Raw genomic sequence first — 17,333 nt, forward strand, 5'->3', positions numbered from 1 at the left:
AGGCAAAACGATAATCAATAATTGGTCCAAGAGGATAGAGCTGAGACACAATATTAATTGTCTTGAAGATTGAAATGATAAGTAATTTAAGATAATTATTTTTAGAAATTACGATAAATAATTTGAGGTGCGAATATATATGTGTACTTTAGTCAACTTGAGAAGAAAGAAGCTTTTGATTGCTTAGTTTAAACTCCAAACAACTTGCAACCCAAGAAAATATTCTTGGATACAAATGAGAATATTTTTTCAGTCAATAATTTAGCCCAAATTTTCTATGAAGTGGCTATTTGTTTAATCAAAATCGTCTTCCCAAGGTGATCACATTTTAAAACACTAAAACTTGTTGCATAATTTTGATATAGTAATTTACTCTTTCAAGAATATATATATATATATATATATCATCTAAATTTGTTTTGAGATAATTAAATAAAATTACAAATGTAGGACATAATTTAAATATGACATTAAAATTAGATATTGATGAAACTTCGAGGTGTAGTAACACTTGAAATGTTCTAATCGAGTGAAAAGGGTAAAATTATCTTTACAGTTCAAAATAAATGAAATTCAATTACAAATTTGATTTCATTTGGTTTGACCCCTTTGATAACCACCTTAAATATATGAAATTGCACGCAATGACTTTGAAAATGAATATTTTTAACGATTTAATCATTATTTGTTTTTGGGAAAACCTTTCATAAGGATAAAAAATTTGGTCATTAGACAAATAGAGTAAATAATACAACACCTCACTCGACGTAAGTCCTACCGAGTTCGATAGGAATTAAGTTATATTTTTTATGATATAACTCGTAAGTTTTAAAACTAAACTATTACCTTTGTCATCATAAATTGTATAGAAATTAAGTTTTACAATGCATTTTAACTTGTAAATTATGAACTCAAACTTTAGCCTAACTCGACATAAGTTTAGTAGAAAATAAAGTCATAAAATATGACATAACTTATGTATCTTGTGGAATCTATAACCCGCAAATAATTATTCATTCTTTCAATATTGATGATATTAATGATATTTTTGATACGTACGTTATTAAAGAATTAACGATATTTTTGATACGTACATTATTAAAGGACAAAAATTAAAGACCACCGATACGGATTCTTGACCCTTTGAATAACACATAGATGGGCCAATTTGATCCATCACTCTATTGTAAGGCCTAATGAGCTTTAGCCCAAATTTGGTTAAACCGAAAAAACCTACTAAAATCTCTTGCTCTTCATATTCCCCAAAGAAAAAATTGTCCTAAATTTTCCCAAAGATTCTTCCTTTAAGAATCTTTTTATCACTTGTTAAACTTCCAAAAATTTGTTTTTTATAGTTTTAAAACTCAAGATTTAGCTGTGGGGTTGCTGGGAATCCATTGAAGAAGCTATGGTGAAGGAGGATAGCAATGTTTTGGACCTGTTCTTGAAAATTGGGTTGGATGAAAAAACTGCTAAAAATACTTTGGCAAACAATAAAGTCACCACTAATCTCACTGCTGTTATTCACGAGGTACCCCATGAGATTTAGCTGCAATTTTTTGATATTTTGGGGAAGTGTTATAGCTCAAAGAATTTTAGATGCATATGGGTATCTCTATATTTGTTTAGATTATGCAAAAAGGTTTGATTTTTAGATGAATACATGCATATGGGTATCTCTGTATTAGTGTAAATTTCATATTTTGTATAAAGGTTGGATTTTGAGGAAGTGTTGTAGCTCAATGATTTTTAGATGCATAAATGCATATGGGTATCTTTGTATTTGTGTAAATTTCCTACTTTGTATGCAAAAAAGTTTAATTTTTGAGGAAGGGTTGTAGCTTAAATTTTTTTTAGATGCATAAATGCATGTGGATATCTCTGTATTAGTGTAAATTTCCTGCACTGTGTGCAGAAAGGTTTTATTTTTTGAGGATGTGTTGTAACTGTGAGATTTTTAAATGCAGAAATACATAAGGTTATCTCTATATTTGTGTAAAATTCATACTCAATATGCAAAAAGGTCTGATGTTTTGAGGAAGTGTTGTAGTTCAATGATTTTAAGATGCATAAATGCATATGAGTATCTCTATATTTGTGTAAGTGTATTAATTTTGTATGCAAAAAGATTTTTTTTTTTTGAGCAAGTGTTGTAGCTCGAAGATTTTTAGATGTATATGTATATGGGTATCTATATATTTGTGTGAATGACCTACTTTATGCATGCTCATAAAACTGTGTGCAAGATATATATGCTTATATAGTGCCATCAATTTTCTAATACCCTCATATCTTGCAACCAAACTGCACAATGTAACTAGTTCTGGGGAGGGGTGCTAGGATGGATATACAATGGTTCTTACTGGTTACATGGTCTGATTCTTTGTTTTGCTGGATTTTGTCGCTTGTAATTTGTAAGTCTTGTGAGATGTGATTTTTCTTATTCTCAACAAAAGTTCCAGAAAAGCAATTATGTCTTGAATTTGCTCCTAAGTTTGTATCATCATCAATACAGGCAGCTGTGACAGATGGTTGTGACCGAGCTGTGGGCAACCTGTTGTATACGGTAGGCTTCTAGAATCTTGGGACTTAAATTGGCGATATGTCCTTTATATTCTATTTTCTCATGAATAATTAATATGTTTGAGGTTCATTTTCTGTCAAAGCATTATTTAACGCTTTGGAATATTCTGGTTCTTCTAATTTTTCTATTTTTGAAGATAAAAATCCAATTGTATCTTATTACTTTCCATTATGTTGGGAGGACAAGCACTACAGCCTATAGGCACGTAAAAGATGTGACTGAGCTTTATCCTTTTGCATGATAGGTTCTTTTAATTTTTCTATTTTTGAAGATAAAAATCCAATTTATATCTTATTACTTTCCATTATGTTGGGAGGACAAGCACTGCAGCCTACAGGCACGTAAAAGATGTAACTGAGCTTTATCCTTTTGCATGATAGGTTGCTACAAAATTTCCAGCCAATGCACTTAACCATCGGCCCACATTGCTTCAGTACATTGTATCTACAAAGGTTTGTTATTCGCTCAAGTCTACGTTTATCCATTTTATTTGGTGGTCCATTTATGCAAGCATAGCACTGGAGTGGCCCCTAAATTTTGTAAATCATCTTTTTATATTGCACTAGCAGTATAACTTTTTTTTTTTTTGGAGTTAGGCTTGTAAAGTATTGAGTCTAGGTATGATTAATTGGCGATTCCCCTTTAAATTTGTCTTTTACTGGACCATTGCAGATTAAAACCCCTGCGCAGTTAGAAGCTGCATTTGCCTTTCTTGCTTCGACCGCCTCTGAAAATCTGAAGGTCCATGATTTTGAAGAGGCTTGTGGTGTTGGTAAGAGCAAATGATCTTTTCTCAAGTCCAAATATATAATATTTATGACAGTAGATTGTTGTATCTTTTATCTTATTATTGGGGCAAACTTTTGGGGATGGTGGTGGGTTTGAATTACTCTTTCCTAGAAATAATAAAATATGTTCCTTTAAAAGAAAATCACATGTATTTCCTATAATATTGAGCAGGAGTTGAGGTATCCAAGGATGATATTGAACGTGCTGTCAGTGAGGTCTTTGAAGAGAAGAAGACCAATATACTAGAACAGCGTTATAGAATCAATGGTTAGTATTGTTGCTTGTAGAATTCACCTAATTACGTTTTTCTCTGAATTGGAAAATCTATCTCTGTCTTTATGTGTTTATATGCAATTTATTGAATGTTAGAACTCTAATTGCTAGCAATTATGCAGAACAAAAAGGCCCAGGACACTCTTAATTGACTTGGTTGAACTAGACATTCATGTACCTTTGTAGTTTCTAGATGTCATGACATGCGAGCATTATTTTGATTGGTTCATCTTGTTTTCATCCTTCATACTTATCTTACTGGTTTCTACAGTCAAATAAGTCTTTCATACTTGTAAAAGTTTCAGTCCATCTTTTATATCAACTTGATATCTATCTCATCTCATAATAAACAATAGTAAAAAATAAAGAAAAGATTAATTGTTGTGATGCTTCTTATGCTACAAATAATATAAATGATCCAATTGTCTGCTTGTTTGATTAAGGATATTATTCCTGTTTCCTAAATTAGACATAAATAGAATAGGATTATCAACTTCTAGTAATTATTTGTTCGATCAAGTCACTGCCAGGACCTAAATTTGGCAGCTTACTTCTGACTCCTTGGTGGCTCTTTTTTCCTCAGCAATCAGGTCGAATAAATTTATAACCATCTGATTTGATACTATACTTTTTAAATAAGGGTGGCATTTGGCCCGGGCAGGGGGTTGTGGGTGTGTGTGTAGATGTATGTGTAGTTGCGGCCTTTTTGAAATGTTGGCAACGATAAATGTTATGTGATCCAGGACTTTCTTTTTAGTAAATAAAGTGATATGTAGGTAAGACACCTCTTATTTACAGAAATAATTGCTCTTACTAATATGCTTTTATCTAATCTCTCCTTCATAGTTGGTGAACTCTTTGGTCATGTGCGGAAGAAGTTGCCGTGGGCAGATCCGAAAGTGGTCAAGGTACGTTTCTTTTGGTGTCAATGTAGTAGATCTGGATTGTGCTTCTTTTTTGATACTTAAAGATTATCTATTGTCACAGGAAGTAGTTGATCTGGAGCTGTATAAATTACTTGGGGAAAGAACTGCCGCAGATAATGAAAAGCCTGTTAAAAAGAAGAAAGAGAAGCCTGCAAAAACTGAGGTGGTGCTTCATCTAATTTATTTTATTCTTAACTGTCGGGGTTACATAAAACCATGTCCTACCTTTTGCTGACCACATCTTTAGGTGGTGATTTTTCATCTACTATTATTCTGTCCTAAGCTTGGCTGAGTTGCTGCTTCTTCGTCTTATGTAGGCTAAAGCAAAAGTTGAGGAGACCTCTGCACCTAAGCAGTCTGAAGAAGAACTAAACCCATACTTGATCTTCCCCACACCGGAGGAAAATTTTAAGGTGCTTAAGCTAATGTATATGTATATCCATTGTTGTGAACTCATGTTTATAAGTCTTATTTGTCCTCTTAGGCTTAATACTATGACGTTTTTCCTCACTCCAAATTTTATGCCATTTTAATGCTTTAACATCTTTTACATGATAAACTACATCACTTTTTTAACTAGAAAAAAATACACTTAGGTTGCATGAGAACATCCTAACTAGTTTGTAATCATATGGTGCTGGTCTTTTTATCTGCTTCTGCAGCTCTAGTTATGTATGTGAGAATTTTGATTTTTCTATCATTTTTGGATCCTTAACTATGTATATATGCACACATTTTCCTTGTTCATTCATCATAGGCAGGATCAGTTTTGGTTGTAAAACTTAGGTAGTCACTCGTTAGGCTGCATTGCATATTTGTAGTATCAGTTGTTGGATTAAAGCAGTCCGTTGTTGTCAAATTCCTTCACTTTCAGGCTCTTTAGGTGAGTTTATGCAAGGTTTTAAGCTATGTTCTTATTTTTAGCGGTATGAACATCTGCTGTCCTGATAATCAGGTGCATACAGAAGTATATTTCAGTGACCGGCCTGTGCTCCGAGCGTGTAATTCCAAAGAACTACTTGAAAAGCATTTGAAAGTGACTGGAGGAAAAGTTCTGACGCGCTTTCCACCTGAACCTAATGGATTCTTACACATTGGACATGCGAAGGTATATCCAATTCGGTTATTGTGCTAATGTGATTTTAACCATGCTCTTAATCTTGACTTTGATACTAAACAGGCTATGTTTGTGGACTTTGGTCTGGCAAAAGAAAGAGGTGGTGGCTGTTACTTGAGGTGCACATTCCTTTTCCTTCTTGCTATGTGTTTTTCCTTCTTCATTATCTCATGTTAATGTTACTGCGTGATTTTTGCTCAAGATGAAGCAGTATATTATGGAAAGGGCGACTGCTTTTGATGCCGAACATACATATCCGTGTGTTGTGAGAATGGATGCTTGTCCTGGGATCTGCTCATTATGTGGAGGGGTAGGCTCATGGTTTTGATCAAAATTTTCCACACTTAATTTAGTGTAAATTAGGCCACTCAAACAAGAAAGATAATGCAATTTAGAGATGCTATGTGGAGCGTAGGCAAGAGGCACTGTGGAGGGAAGAGTGGGAGAAGGTTATGGCTTGAAGGAACTAATGTGATGGTTCTGGATTAATTATTTGGCCGAGAAAACTGTGCATTAGGTTGTCTGAATGTAGTTCATCATACAATCCACAAGATGATGGTCTCTTGTTAATTCTGCCCAAAAATCAACCAAAGCTGGTCAGTTTCCAAAAAAATAAAAAATCAACCAAAGCTGGTGGATGTTAGTATTTTCCAGTCTCACCTGTTCTTATATGTCTCCATATAAATGTATTGATTCAGTGACTATGCTTAGGGTTTCCAGAGAAAGAGGCATGATGGTAGCCTGTTGCTGGTGGGAGGTAGAAGGTATACCATGGCTTTAGTCAAGGTCTGGTCTGGACACCATGGTTTTCAAAAAGAAAAAAAAAATAAGACTAGTTACATTCTCCTTTTGTCTTCGAAAATTTTGTTCTCTGCAAATAACCCACCATGTTGTTGCTGGAATTGAATTCCAAACCCGTGGGCGTATATCTCTCAGCCCCCTTTGTGCAGAACTTTATATAAATTTTTAATGCAGTTCAAGGCACTGTCAATTTTAGGCCCAAAATGTTGCAAAGCATGGCATATAGTTTTGCAATGCAGAAATAGTTGGTTTGTGTCCACTTTCTGCTCTTCACATAAAACCTCTAATTTCGTTTAGTTGGAACCTCTTTTTTACTTGGGACTTGGGAGTGTTAGTTTCCTCATGACTTTGCTGTTGGATGTAGGTTTGATGATACCAACCCTGAAGCTGAGAAGAAAGAGTACATCGATCATATCAAAGAAATTGTTGGGTGGATGGGATGGGAGCCTTTCAAGGTATGATACTGTTCAATGCCAACTGTCGGCTTTCCATGTTTTCTGCACTAATATGTTGGCAATTTTCAGATCACTTACACTAGTGATTATTTCCAAGACCTTTATGAGCTGGCGGTAGAGTTGATAAGAAGAGGCCATGCATATGTTGACCACCAGGTAATTATAAATACAATATGATATGTTTAATACATGAAAATCGCTATTATTTTTCTCTTGATACTCGTTTTTGGTTTCTACCTTCAAGTTTACCCTTGCTGACCTGAGCCAACCTCTATTTTAAGGGGCTTAACTAACTGTTGTGATTTTACATTAACTGGATATTATTATGACATATATGGTCTGATTTTCTACATAACCCAGACAGCTGACGAGGTAAAAGAATATCGGGAGAAGAAGATGAACAGCCCTTGGAGAGATAGGCCTATAGAAGAGTCCTTAAGATTGTTTGATGAAATGAAGAAGGGGATGATTGATGAAGGCAAAGCGACATTGAGGATGAAACAGGACATGCAGAATGACAATTTCAATATGTATGACCTCATTGCATACCGTATCAAGGCAAGTTTTTCTGACAAATCTTTTTGGATTCTGTTTTATTTTTTCAACTGATGTTTAATCTGTATTACCTGGTTCTACAGTTCACTCCTCATCCGCATGCAGGGGATAAATGGTGCATCTACCCAAGTTATGATTACGCCCATTGCATTGTTGATTCTTTGGAAAATATCACTCATTCGGTATGTATGTAACTTGTTGCTGTCATATAGTGTTTTTCACTTTGTCAAGTCAGCATGGCCAATCTTGGATTTTTACGTCCTCTATTACTTTCTGTTTTCACTTGAAAGTAACAAAAAAATTATTTTCAAATCCATTATGTAGAGTATTCCCCCTTTTCCCGTCAAAGAGAGAGAAGATATTTTTGATGTTTTAGACAGTTTATAACAAGCAAAGGATGTAGGATCCCTTTTTGTAAGTGGACTTCACATTTCTGTGTAGCATACCTTGTAATATTAATATAAACGTTACCATTATAGAAAAAGGAGAGAAGCGAAAGCACTGATGTTTGAATGTGCTATACAATACTGGTCTATCTTGCCGTGCAGCCCCGAATTATTATGGTAAAATAGTATTGCTGTTCAATATTAGCCTAAATTAATTCATACTTCAATTTCACTTCTTATGCAGCTTTGCACCCTGGAGTTTGAAACCCGCCGTGCATCATATTACTGGTTGTTGGATGCCTTAAGCCTTTACCAGCCTTTTGTTTGGGAATACTCACGGTTGAATGTGTCTAACACTGTGATGTCAAAGCGTAAAGTTAGTTTTTGACTCGAGAGTGTTTTTTTAATTATAAATTATGTATAATAATTTTCTGCTGGTAAATTTCTAGTTTCAAACTGATGCTTGATTTTTATTGTCGTCAGTTGAACCGTCTTGTAACAGAGAACTGGGTTGATGGCTGGGATGATCCTCGTCTCATGACATTAGCAGGATTGCGACGTAGAGGGGTAACTTCAACAGCAATAAATGCTTTTGTTCGTGGGATTGGAATAACTAGAAGGTTGGGTCTCATTTATCAATGCGCTTGTGTGTTCCTGGTACAAAAGAAAAATAGTGTTTGACAGCCTTTCTTTATGCAGTGACTCTAGTATGATACAGCTAAGTCGCCTGGAATACCATATAAGAGAAGAACTTAATAAAACAGCTGCTCGGACACTAGTTGTGCTAAATCCCCTTAAGGTGGGTCTTTTAAAATTAAGTGTTCGCGGATGGAATATGTGTATATATGTATTCTACTTTCGATTTTCAGAAACTTAAGTTATCAACTTCATATTCAGGTTGTCATCACAAACCTTGAAGCTGGATTAGTAATGGATCTAGATGCGAAGAAATGGCCTGAAGCACCAGCAGATGACGCTTCGTCGTTTTATAAGGTGGGCACACATTTTCTACTAATAATAATCAACTGGTGACGGATGCTGTCTACTTCTGTCCTCACTTAATAAAGCATTTCAATGTCATTGACCCTTAATATCTATTTAATTTTTATTAATTTTGCAGGTCCCCTTTTCTAGCGTTGTGTACATCGAACGTACAGATTTTCGTTTGAAAGATTCTAAAGATTATTATGGTCTTGCTCCTGGAAAATCTGTCCTATTGAGGTACTGTCCTTTAACTCATCTCTTTGGCCATCTGAATTGTCCGATTTCAGTTCCGCACTTCCCTTAGATGTAGAGTTCAAACTATTAAGCTTATTTGCTTTACAGGTATGCATACCCTATCAAGTGTACAGATGTAATTCTTGCTGATGACAAAGAGACAGTTCTTGAGATTCGGGCAGAGTATGATCCATCCAAGACCATTAAGCCTAAGGTGGGTTTTCTAAAGTTAAATTTTCCCTTATATTATTGTTGGCTTTAGTATCCCGGATTCCTTGTTCCTGGTTTTCTGAAACAATGATGTTGCAGGGTGTTCTTCATTGGGTTGCAGAACCTTCACCTGGGGCTGATCCACTTAAGGTGGAGGTCCGGCTATTTGACAGGCTGTTCCGCTCTGAGGTTTATTTTCTTTACTTTTGTTGAACTTACTATAACCCCCTTTTCCCTCAACATGAGTAGTTATCTTTGGAGACTTACTATTGCTTGTTTTTCATAAAAGAATCCTGCCGAACTCGATGACTGGCTTGGTGATTTGAGCCCTGAGTCTAAAGTGGTTATACAAAATGCATATGCTGTGCCCTCAGTTAGTAAGGCTACTCTTGGAGACAGATTTCAGTTTGAAAGGCTCGGTAAGTTCTATTACCCTGTTCTTCGTAGGGAGCTGAAACTTTGCTAAAATGAAATTTAAATGCCATTATAATGTTATTTCGGTTCTTTAATTGATTTATGAGTAGTCACATGGAAGTTGCTTCTAGGGTGGCGCATTTAGCATCAAATGATCAATCAGGGAAAATTTTTGTATCTATCTAGCAGCTTGACCTATGTTGTTTTTCTTGAGTCCTACAATAGGTTCCTTTATTGTCTCTATTACTTCTTTGATGTTGGCTTTTGGGCCTCTTAAAATACAAATAGCGAAAATATCAATTTCGTTTGTGATTTGCTTTTACAATATCAATTTTAAACTGACAGACCTGAAAAACAACACATGAAAGATGTAGATCACTTGATTTTTTTGATTTTTTTTTCATTTTCCACCTTTCAAATTCTGAAAGGCCTCATCAAGAACTGCCAAGATATTGATCAACCTCAGCAAAAAACTTGATTCCCAGCTCCATTTTTCTTGATTCCCAGCCTAACACTTGAGTTGTTTCAACTGATGACTTTTGCAGGGTATTTTGCTGTTGACAAGGATTCAACTTCTGAAAAACTGGTCTTTAATCGGACTGTCACTCTACGCGATAACTATGCTAAGGGTGGGAAGTGAAGCTCTTTTTCTGAAGAAATTGAAGTGTGTGATCAAGATTATCTAATGTAACTTTTCTTTATATTTACGTGTACAAATAGACGATTTTCAAGGTATTGATTTTCCATATTTCATGATAATGCTAACTTCAGATTTGTACAAATCATCTATACTTCAAAAGACAATAAAGTTTTGGTGGCTCAGTCTTTGTTACTCTCCCTATGAAGTACTTTTTGCTGTTCCATTTGTACAAAAGCTTGCAGCTATGAACATCAGTTACTGAAGAAGCCAATATCCTGCTTCTGGCTTTTTGCAGTTTATCTAAGTCTGCTTAAAGGCCAGGTTTTTGCTTTGATTTCTAATCATTGATCATAAGCATATCTTGTGTGACAATGCTTTAGATAAAGTGAAGCTATTAGAGGTAGTGATGAGTTTCACGCGTACTTGACAGGAAAACTACTGTTTAGATTCTCTTCAATGATCTGGTATTTCTACGAGGAGCCCTACTCGAGATGGAGCATTGACTCTTATGGAGGTTGTTGAAGCTTTATATCTGTCAAGGGACCTTGATCATGAATGAGTTAATGTCCCAATGAAAAGGACACCCTTGTTATAATCGCTTTGGCGTGTATGTTGAATAGTTATGTGTAGAAAAGAACCCTCCACCACTATGAAAACAAGAAAAAAAAGTTGCAAAAAGCTTTGCAACCAAATCTTGTGTGATTCTATAGCTTTGAGGACATGCATTTACTTCTAAGGATGGGGTCCTTGTGTAAAATTTCATTGAAGGGTAAAGACACCCATAACTTTGCAAGTTTTTAATGAAAGGTCTTTTGACAAGAAATATCATATCATATTTGGTCCTATGTGAAGATTGATAGAATTACTTTAATGATAAGGGACCAACCATCATGTAAAAAGGGGTCATTTCAATCAAATATTCAAATTCTCTCAAAAAGGCCTTGTACCCTTATTACAGTGGACCGAATGTGTCGTCTAGTGGTCAATGTAGATACGAAAAAGTTAGACGATTTCTTTTCTTCTGCCTAACCCTTGATGAACAGAGTTAACCAAGGGTCGATATCCAAAATGTGTTGCTTTTTGGAGGATGTGATATACGTCCTACAATATTTTTGAAACGTCTGAACAATATAGTCTGGTGTTGTGAGAGTGTAGTCTCTTCAAGCTGTGAGCTGTGATTTATGAGAGTGTAGTCTCTTCAAGATTAATGAAGTGATGTTTGATGATAATTTGATTGAAGTTAGAAAAAGCATGATGCTAAGTAAGTTCCATTTTCACATGAAATCTTAGCCTGTTTAGTCACATGCTAAGTTGCACCTTTTTTTAAGGATTGTGAATTCCTAAAGAACATTTGACAGCAAATCTCATACCATAAAGCATTTCTTGAAGTTCAGTCCTATTGTTGTATAGTGAATCTTCCACATTGTTTGTTTTATCATTTATTACTTTCATCGATGTTGCTCGGACTTTCAAAAAATAATGTCGTATCATATGCTGAATCCTCTAAATATACATTACTTTTGACGGATTATACAATATTTTTGAAAAATTCGAGCAAACAAATCGAATTACTAAAGTATAGTAGAGGTATGAGTGCCAACTTTTCTCTTTCCTCTCTTGCTTTTTCCCTATTTGAAAAATCAAGTACTACTTGTCATACTTTCTCATAATGCTCTACTTGTAAAAATTGTACTTTTATCCTTGTTTTTCTTGAGGGTAAAACAATCAAATCAGTGATTGGATTTCACCAATATTCCTTCTAGTTGACCTTTCATGTCATAAAAATCTCCCCTACCTAACATAGTATGACAATGAAGAGAATGCTTACTAAGGGGTACGACGACCCTCAAAGCGAAGTTCGATCATTTTTAAACAGAAATCTTGGATTCAAACTGAATGGAGTACTTTTCAATTGGGAGTGCTTTACCTTGTAGTGGGCCGGGCTTACCCTGATGGCGTTTTATCATTTTTAAGACCTATCTATCACGAACATGAATTAACACAAAATTGGCTATACTTCTTTTTATATTACACAGTATTTCATACAAAATACTATGAAATAAGTGTCCCCTTTACATGACTAGACAACACAAGAAGGGTCCTTTTCCTTAGCATTTTGAGCTCTCTCTTTCACCAAAGTCACTTCATCTTTTCTAGTTAATCTTTCTATGACTCAAGAGTCATCTTCTCAATTGTAGATCAACTAGTGGATAAGTATATAATGTTAACCAAGACTTATCAATAGTACAAAGAACCATCTTTATTCCATTCCATTCATCGAATTTTACGCTTACAATTCCTTTTTTCTGACCATGAATTGATAAATTTTACGTCAAACTATATAAATGACAAATTTTGCGTCAACTTGAAATCAACAAAATAGGACAAAAAATCAAGAAAATTTAAATAGTAGTCATTTGATATTTCATTTATACAAGTCAAAGTCAGAACTTTTACAAAACCTACTAAAAAACTTTAGTCCATAGCATATAGGCATTAATATCAAAGTGATATTATATAAAGCCAAGTAAGACTTTCAAATACAATATTATGATTACCATTTTGCCCCTCACCCCCCCCCCCCCACCCCCCCAAACACACACACCTTTTCTTGACTTTTGAAAATTGTTCAAGTCTAGCTAGATGTCTACATCTCCTAGCTTTTTGAATTGCCAAAATTCATCCATGTTCCACAATGATCCTTCATCATTCAACCAATCAGCTTCTGCCACGTCACATTCTGAAATTGACATTTCTTGATATGTTAAATGCTCTGGCTGCTGAATGAAACTTCCCACATGGTAACATTCATCATATTGATGAGTTGAATTCATATTTTCATTCAACACATGCATTGAATCTAATGAACTTTCTTGTGAACCCCATGTTGTGTTATTGTTGTTAGCAGCAATATCATGGGATTTGTTGTGTTTTGTACAAGGTTCTTGATTATTGTTGATCAAGGGTAAATTAGGAAGTTTTTTTTCAATTGATGATGATGAAGAACATTGTTCCATTTTTTCAAGTAATCTTGGTACCCATAGATTCTTGATTGCTTCAACAAACTTCTTGCTATTTGAATCAACTTTAAGTTGTCTTGCTTGTTTTTGTACCCTCGTTCTCCAGTAGTTCTTGATTTCATTATCCGTTCTTCCCGGTAAATGCTGAGCAATCTTTGACCACCTAGAAGGTATAAACGAATTCAAAATTTAAATTTAATAATAAAATTCGAGAATCTTGAGTTATTTGAACTTAAAAAAGGTAATGACAGTTCGATACACAAAATATCTACATTGATATAAACAACAACCTAGTGACACGAATATCGAAAGTTGACTATAATGACTCAAACTCGTAAACTATAGATTATACAAATTTAAATTTACCTATTTCCCCATTTAGAGTGAAGTTCAAGAATTAATAGTTGTTCTTGTGGAGTGAGATTTCCACGTTTAATATCTGGTTTTAAATAATTCAGCCACCTTAATCTACAACTTTTTCCTGTTCTTTTCAATCCTGCAAAAAAAAAAAAAATTTAATAAACAAACAAATAAATAAAAAGAATAGAATTTTCTTTTCTTATACCAATATTATACAATTTTGATACATATCTTTCACATTTAGCTAAATGACAATTCAAAAAAAGTGTATATTTTTTTAATAAAAATATTTGTTACTTAAATTCAAGAATTATATAAAATATATAAAAAAAAATAAAAAAATTACCAGCACATTTTGCTAAGGCATTCCAACGACCTTCGCCATGAGTAGAAATATAATGAATAAGAAGATTATCTTCTTCAAGAGTCCATGGACCTCTTCTTAGCTCAAATAATTCATCTTTATTTGATAAAATATTATTATTATTATTACTCATAATTTAGAAAGAAGAGAGAGTAGAAAAGAAAAAAAAAGATTTTTTTTTTTTAAGTAAGTTGATGAAGAATGAAAGAGAATTTAAAGCAAAGTGAAGTATTATATAGATGATGACAATAAAGGATTTTTCTTATACGTGTCTAAAGGAGAAAAATAATAATAATATGAATTTATTTTTTTTCCACATGAAAATAGTACTAAAAACTCAAATGGAATTTTTTTTTGTTTTTTTTTTGTGTGTTTTAAGAGTATGAAAATATATTGTGTCATTTTAGTAAACAAGAGAATAATAATAATAATGATCTTTGTATGAGCATCTAAATACATGTGGATGGACCCCTTTTCTTTCACTTGTGAATGAATATTGACCATATAAATTTCAACACTCTTTGGTCCTCCACCCCCTAAAAATATATTTTAAAAAATTAATGTTACTTTAAATATAATTTAATTTTAGTTTAGTTAATATATATATATATATATATATATATATATATATATATATATATATATCTGTATATATATGAATTTCAACACTCTTTGGTCCTCCACCCCCTAAAAATATATTTTAAAAAATTAATGTTACTTTAAATATAATTTAATTTTAGTTTAGTTAATATATATATATATATATATATATATATATATATATATATATATATATATATATATATATATATATATATGAATTTCAACACTCTTTGGTCCTCCACCCCCTAAAAATATATTTTAAAAAATTAATGTTACTTTAAATATAATTTAATTTTAGTTTAGTTAATATATATATATATATATATATATATATATATATATATCTGTATATATATGAATTTCAACACTCTTTGGTCCTCCACCCCCTAAAAATATATTTTAAAAAATTAATGTTACTTTAAATATAATTTAATTTTAGTTTAGTTAAAATATATATATATATATATATATATATATATATATATATATATAGCATGTTTAAATGTTAAGAATTTTGGTGTTCTATTTTTACATCTTCATATAATTTTATAGTAATAGAAATATTATGATATATTTAAAATTACATAATTTTTTTTTTATAGAAATGATGTCTATTTAATTACCATAACCAAGTGAAATTATTATTATTATTGAGTACATAAATTAAATAGGAAGTTCTTGAACAAGAAAATGATAAGATCTTTTTTGTGTGTGTGGGTCTATTCTATTATATAGTGCTCTAGCTAGATTGTTTCTTATACCTTTGTGTCAAAAGTATATAATCTAGATATATATATAAATCTTGATACGTCTATTATTTTTACTTATTCAGTTTATATTTTATATACTTTATAAAAAAATAATTATTTATATAAATATTTTATCATAAATTTTTTATCAATTGATATTTGATTTAGGTCATGATAAATTATTTGATGAATAATTAATATTAATAATATTTTTTTCTTATAATGCAAAGAAAAGCCTTGAGGAAAAAAAGGGGAGTCAAGAAAAGTATGATCTTGAAAATGAACTTTACTTTATTGTTGCCTCCTTGGAAATTGATTCCTATTCAATTTATTTATATTATATTATATATATTCCTTCTTTTTAATTTTAATTATAAAAGAAACGTGCTTGACTAAAATTTATATAATAAATTAATTCTTTTTGATATATTTATTAAATATGATAAAAAAAAATCTGACAAATAAATATTAGGAACGGTGAGAATTACTAAAATATTATTTTGTGTCCAAGTAAATTAAACGTGGAATTATATGGTTTGATCAAAAAGGGTGGCAACAATAACTTTGCCAAGAAAATATATGGGAATTTAATTAATTAAAATACTATTTTGGTTTAAGTTTTCAAGATAGTGATGTTTCCTTTTTGTTTTTCCCTATGTTTATTCCAATTTTGCTTTGTCTCAAAATTAATTGTTGGATTTTCATTTTTTTTCTAAGTCAAGATAATGATGTTTCCTTTTTAATTCAATATAAAAATTGTATAAAATATATTTCATTTACAATTTTTTTATATTTATATAATAAAATTTATATCTGAAAATATTAATTAATATTCATTTATTTTTAAAAAAATGTAGAAAATATTTAGGATAGAGTAAGTATCTTTTTTGAAATCAATTTTTATTCTTTAAGTCAAAGTCATCAAAATGGCTAACAAATCCAAAAAGTTTGATGTCTTCAAAGTTATTTTTTATAATGCTAAGTGCTTTGTATTAGAATATAAAAAAAATATTTTGTTGGAAGGAATATTATGAACTTAGATATCATGTTTATATAAGGGGAATCAAACAAGTGGTAGAGTATGTCCAATTGGAGTTAAAAAAAAATTAGCTATAACATTCATTGTTAATCTATAGCTAAATTTCTTTTAATAATTAGCTATAGATTAACAATGAATGTTATAGCTAATTTTCTTTTAACTCCAATTGGATATACTCTACCACTTGTTTGATTCCCTTGATATAAACATGATATCTAAGTTCACATTTATACTATACTAAGGTCCTATTATCCTTTCTGAACTTATTTTATTAATAATTTTTTATCCCTTTTTAACTTACGTGGCACTATCTTGTGGGCTCATCGATGGTTGATTTTTTTCGAACTAGTAGCACGTATGCTAAAAAGGGGTAAATAATTACATATAAAATAAGTTCAGGGGGTAATAGGACCTTAGTATAGTATAAGTGTGTCTTTGGGATTTCGGGCATAGATTGAGGCGTACTTGAGTATTTTCCCTAATTCATAGCTAATTAATCGTTTAAATATAATTAACAATAGAAATTGCTCCAAACAAGTTGTATATCTAGCACGAGCCATAAAAATAGGAATTAACTATAAAATTCATCACTAATCTATTGTTAAACATGAATTTTTTAATTTTATCATTCATCGTTTAATAAAATTAGCGATATTTTTTTATTATTTAACAACACAAATTATTCGTCACTAATTTTCTTAATTTAGTGTTAAGAATTATTAAACATAGGTGTCATTGTAATAGCTAGGAGTATATCATGGGAATAAAACTAACACTGTGTTTGGATCGTTGTTACCCATTGTATTTGTATTGTATTGTTATTATATCTA

The 17,333-nt window shown here is 32.0% G+C and overlaps 2 protein-coding genes across 3 annotated transcripts; one reads left to right on the forward strand and one right to left on the reverse strand.

Annotated features, from left to right (window-relative positions):
- Positions 1-1,127: 1,127 nt before the first annotated feature.
- Positions 1,128-10,550, forward strand: LOC101251979 (glutamine--tRNA ligase). Of its 2 annotated transcripts, XM_010322456.4 has the most exons (23): positions 1,128-1,531; positions 2,516-2,566; positions 2,965-3,036; positions 3,257-3,356; positions 3,545-3,640; positions 4,493-4,554; positions 4,634-4,735; positions 4,890-4,985; positions 5,528-5,680; positions 5,753-5,808; positions 6,855-6,945; positions 7,015-7,101; positions 7,306-7,503; positions 7,584-7,682; positions 8,131-8,262; positions 8,370-8,506; positions 8,586-8,685; positions 8,784-8,879; positions 9,007-9,107; positions 9,213-9,318; positions 9,414-9,503; positions 9,604-9,733; positions 10,274-10,550. In XM_010322456.4, the coding sequence occupies exons 1-23, from the start codon at positions 1,409-1,411 to the stop codon at positions 10,366-10,368; spliced, it is 2,373 nt and encodes a 790-aa protein (XP_010320758.1). In that variant the 5' UTR covers positions 1,128-1,408; the 3' UTR covers positions 10,369-10,550. The 2 variants fall into 2 exon arrangements, with proteins under 2 accessions (XP_010320758.1, XP_010320759.1); XM_010322457.4 differs by lacking the exons at positions 1,128-1,531; positions 2,516-2,566; positions 2,965-3,036; ... (3 more) ...; positions 4,634-4,735; positions 4,890-4,985 and adding an exon at positions 5,892-5,999 and having other exon boundaries at positions 5,613-5,680.
- A 2,210-nt stretch (positions 10,551-12,760) lies between these two features.
- Positions 12,761-14,321, reverse strand: LOC101244584 (MYB-like transcription factor EOBI). The gene is made up of 3 exons (XM_004239365.5): positions 14,095-14,321; positions 13,755-13,884; positions 12,761-13,551 (listed from the first exon to the last, which is right to left on the reverse strand). Exons 1-3 carry the CDS (start codon positions 14,243-14,245, stop codon positions 13,008-13,010), a joined length of 825 nt encoding a protein of 274 aa, XP_004239413.2. The 5' UTR covers positions 14,246-14,321; the 3' UTR covers positions 12,761-13,007.
- Positions 14,322-17,333: the final 3,012 nt, after the last annotated feature.

The sequence above is a fragment of the Solanum lycopersicum genome, chromosome 5 (assembly GCF_036512215.1).
Source record: "Solanum lycopersicum chromosome 5, SLM_r2.1".
NCBI lineage: Eukaryota > Viridiplantae > Streptophyta > Magnoliopsida > Solanales > Solanaceae > Solanum > Solanum lycopersicum.

Bases quoted from the DNA above. Each gene is read 5' to 3' on its own strand.
- LOC101251979 (XM_010322456.4), top strand. From the start codon at position 1,409: ATGGTGAAGGAGGATAGCAATGTTTTGGACCTGTTCTTGAAAATTGGG. The intron at 3,641-4,492 runs GTTAGTATTGTT...TCTCCTTCATAG, and splicing joins ACAGCGTTATAGAATCAATG to TTGGTGAACTCTTTGGTCAT. The intron at 6,946-7,014 runs GTATGATACTGT...GGCAATTTTCAG, and splicing joins TGGGATGGGAGCCTTTCAAG to ATCACTTACACTAGTGATTA.
- LOC101244584 (XM_004239365.5), bottom strand. From the start codon at position 14,245: ATGAGTAATAATAATAATAATATTTTATCAAATAAAGATGAATTATTT. The intron at 13,885-14,094 runs GTAATTTTTTTA...TTTTTTTTGCAG, and splicing joins TGCCTTAGCAAAATGTGCTG to GATTGAAAAGAACAGGAAAA. The intron at 13,552-13,754 runs GTAAATTTAAAT...TATACCTTCTAG, and splicing joins CACTCTAAATGGGGAAATAG to GTGGTCAAAGATTGCTCAGC.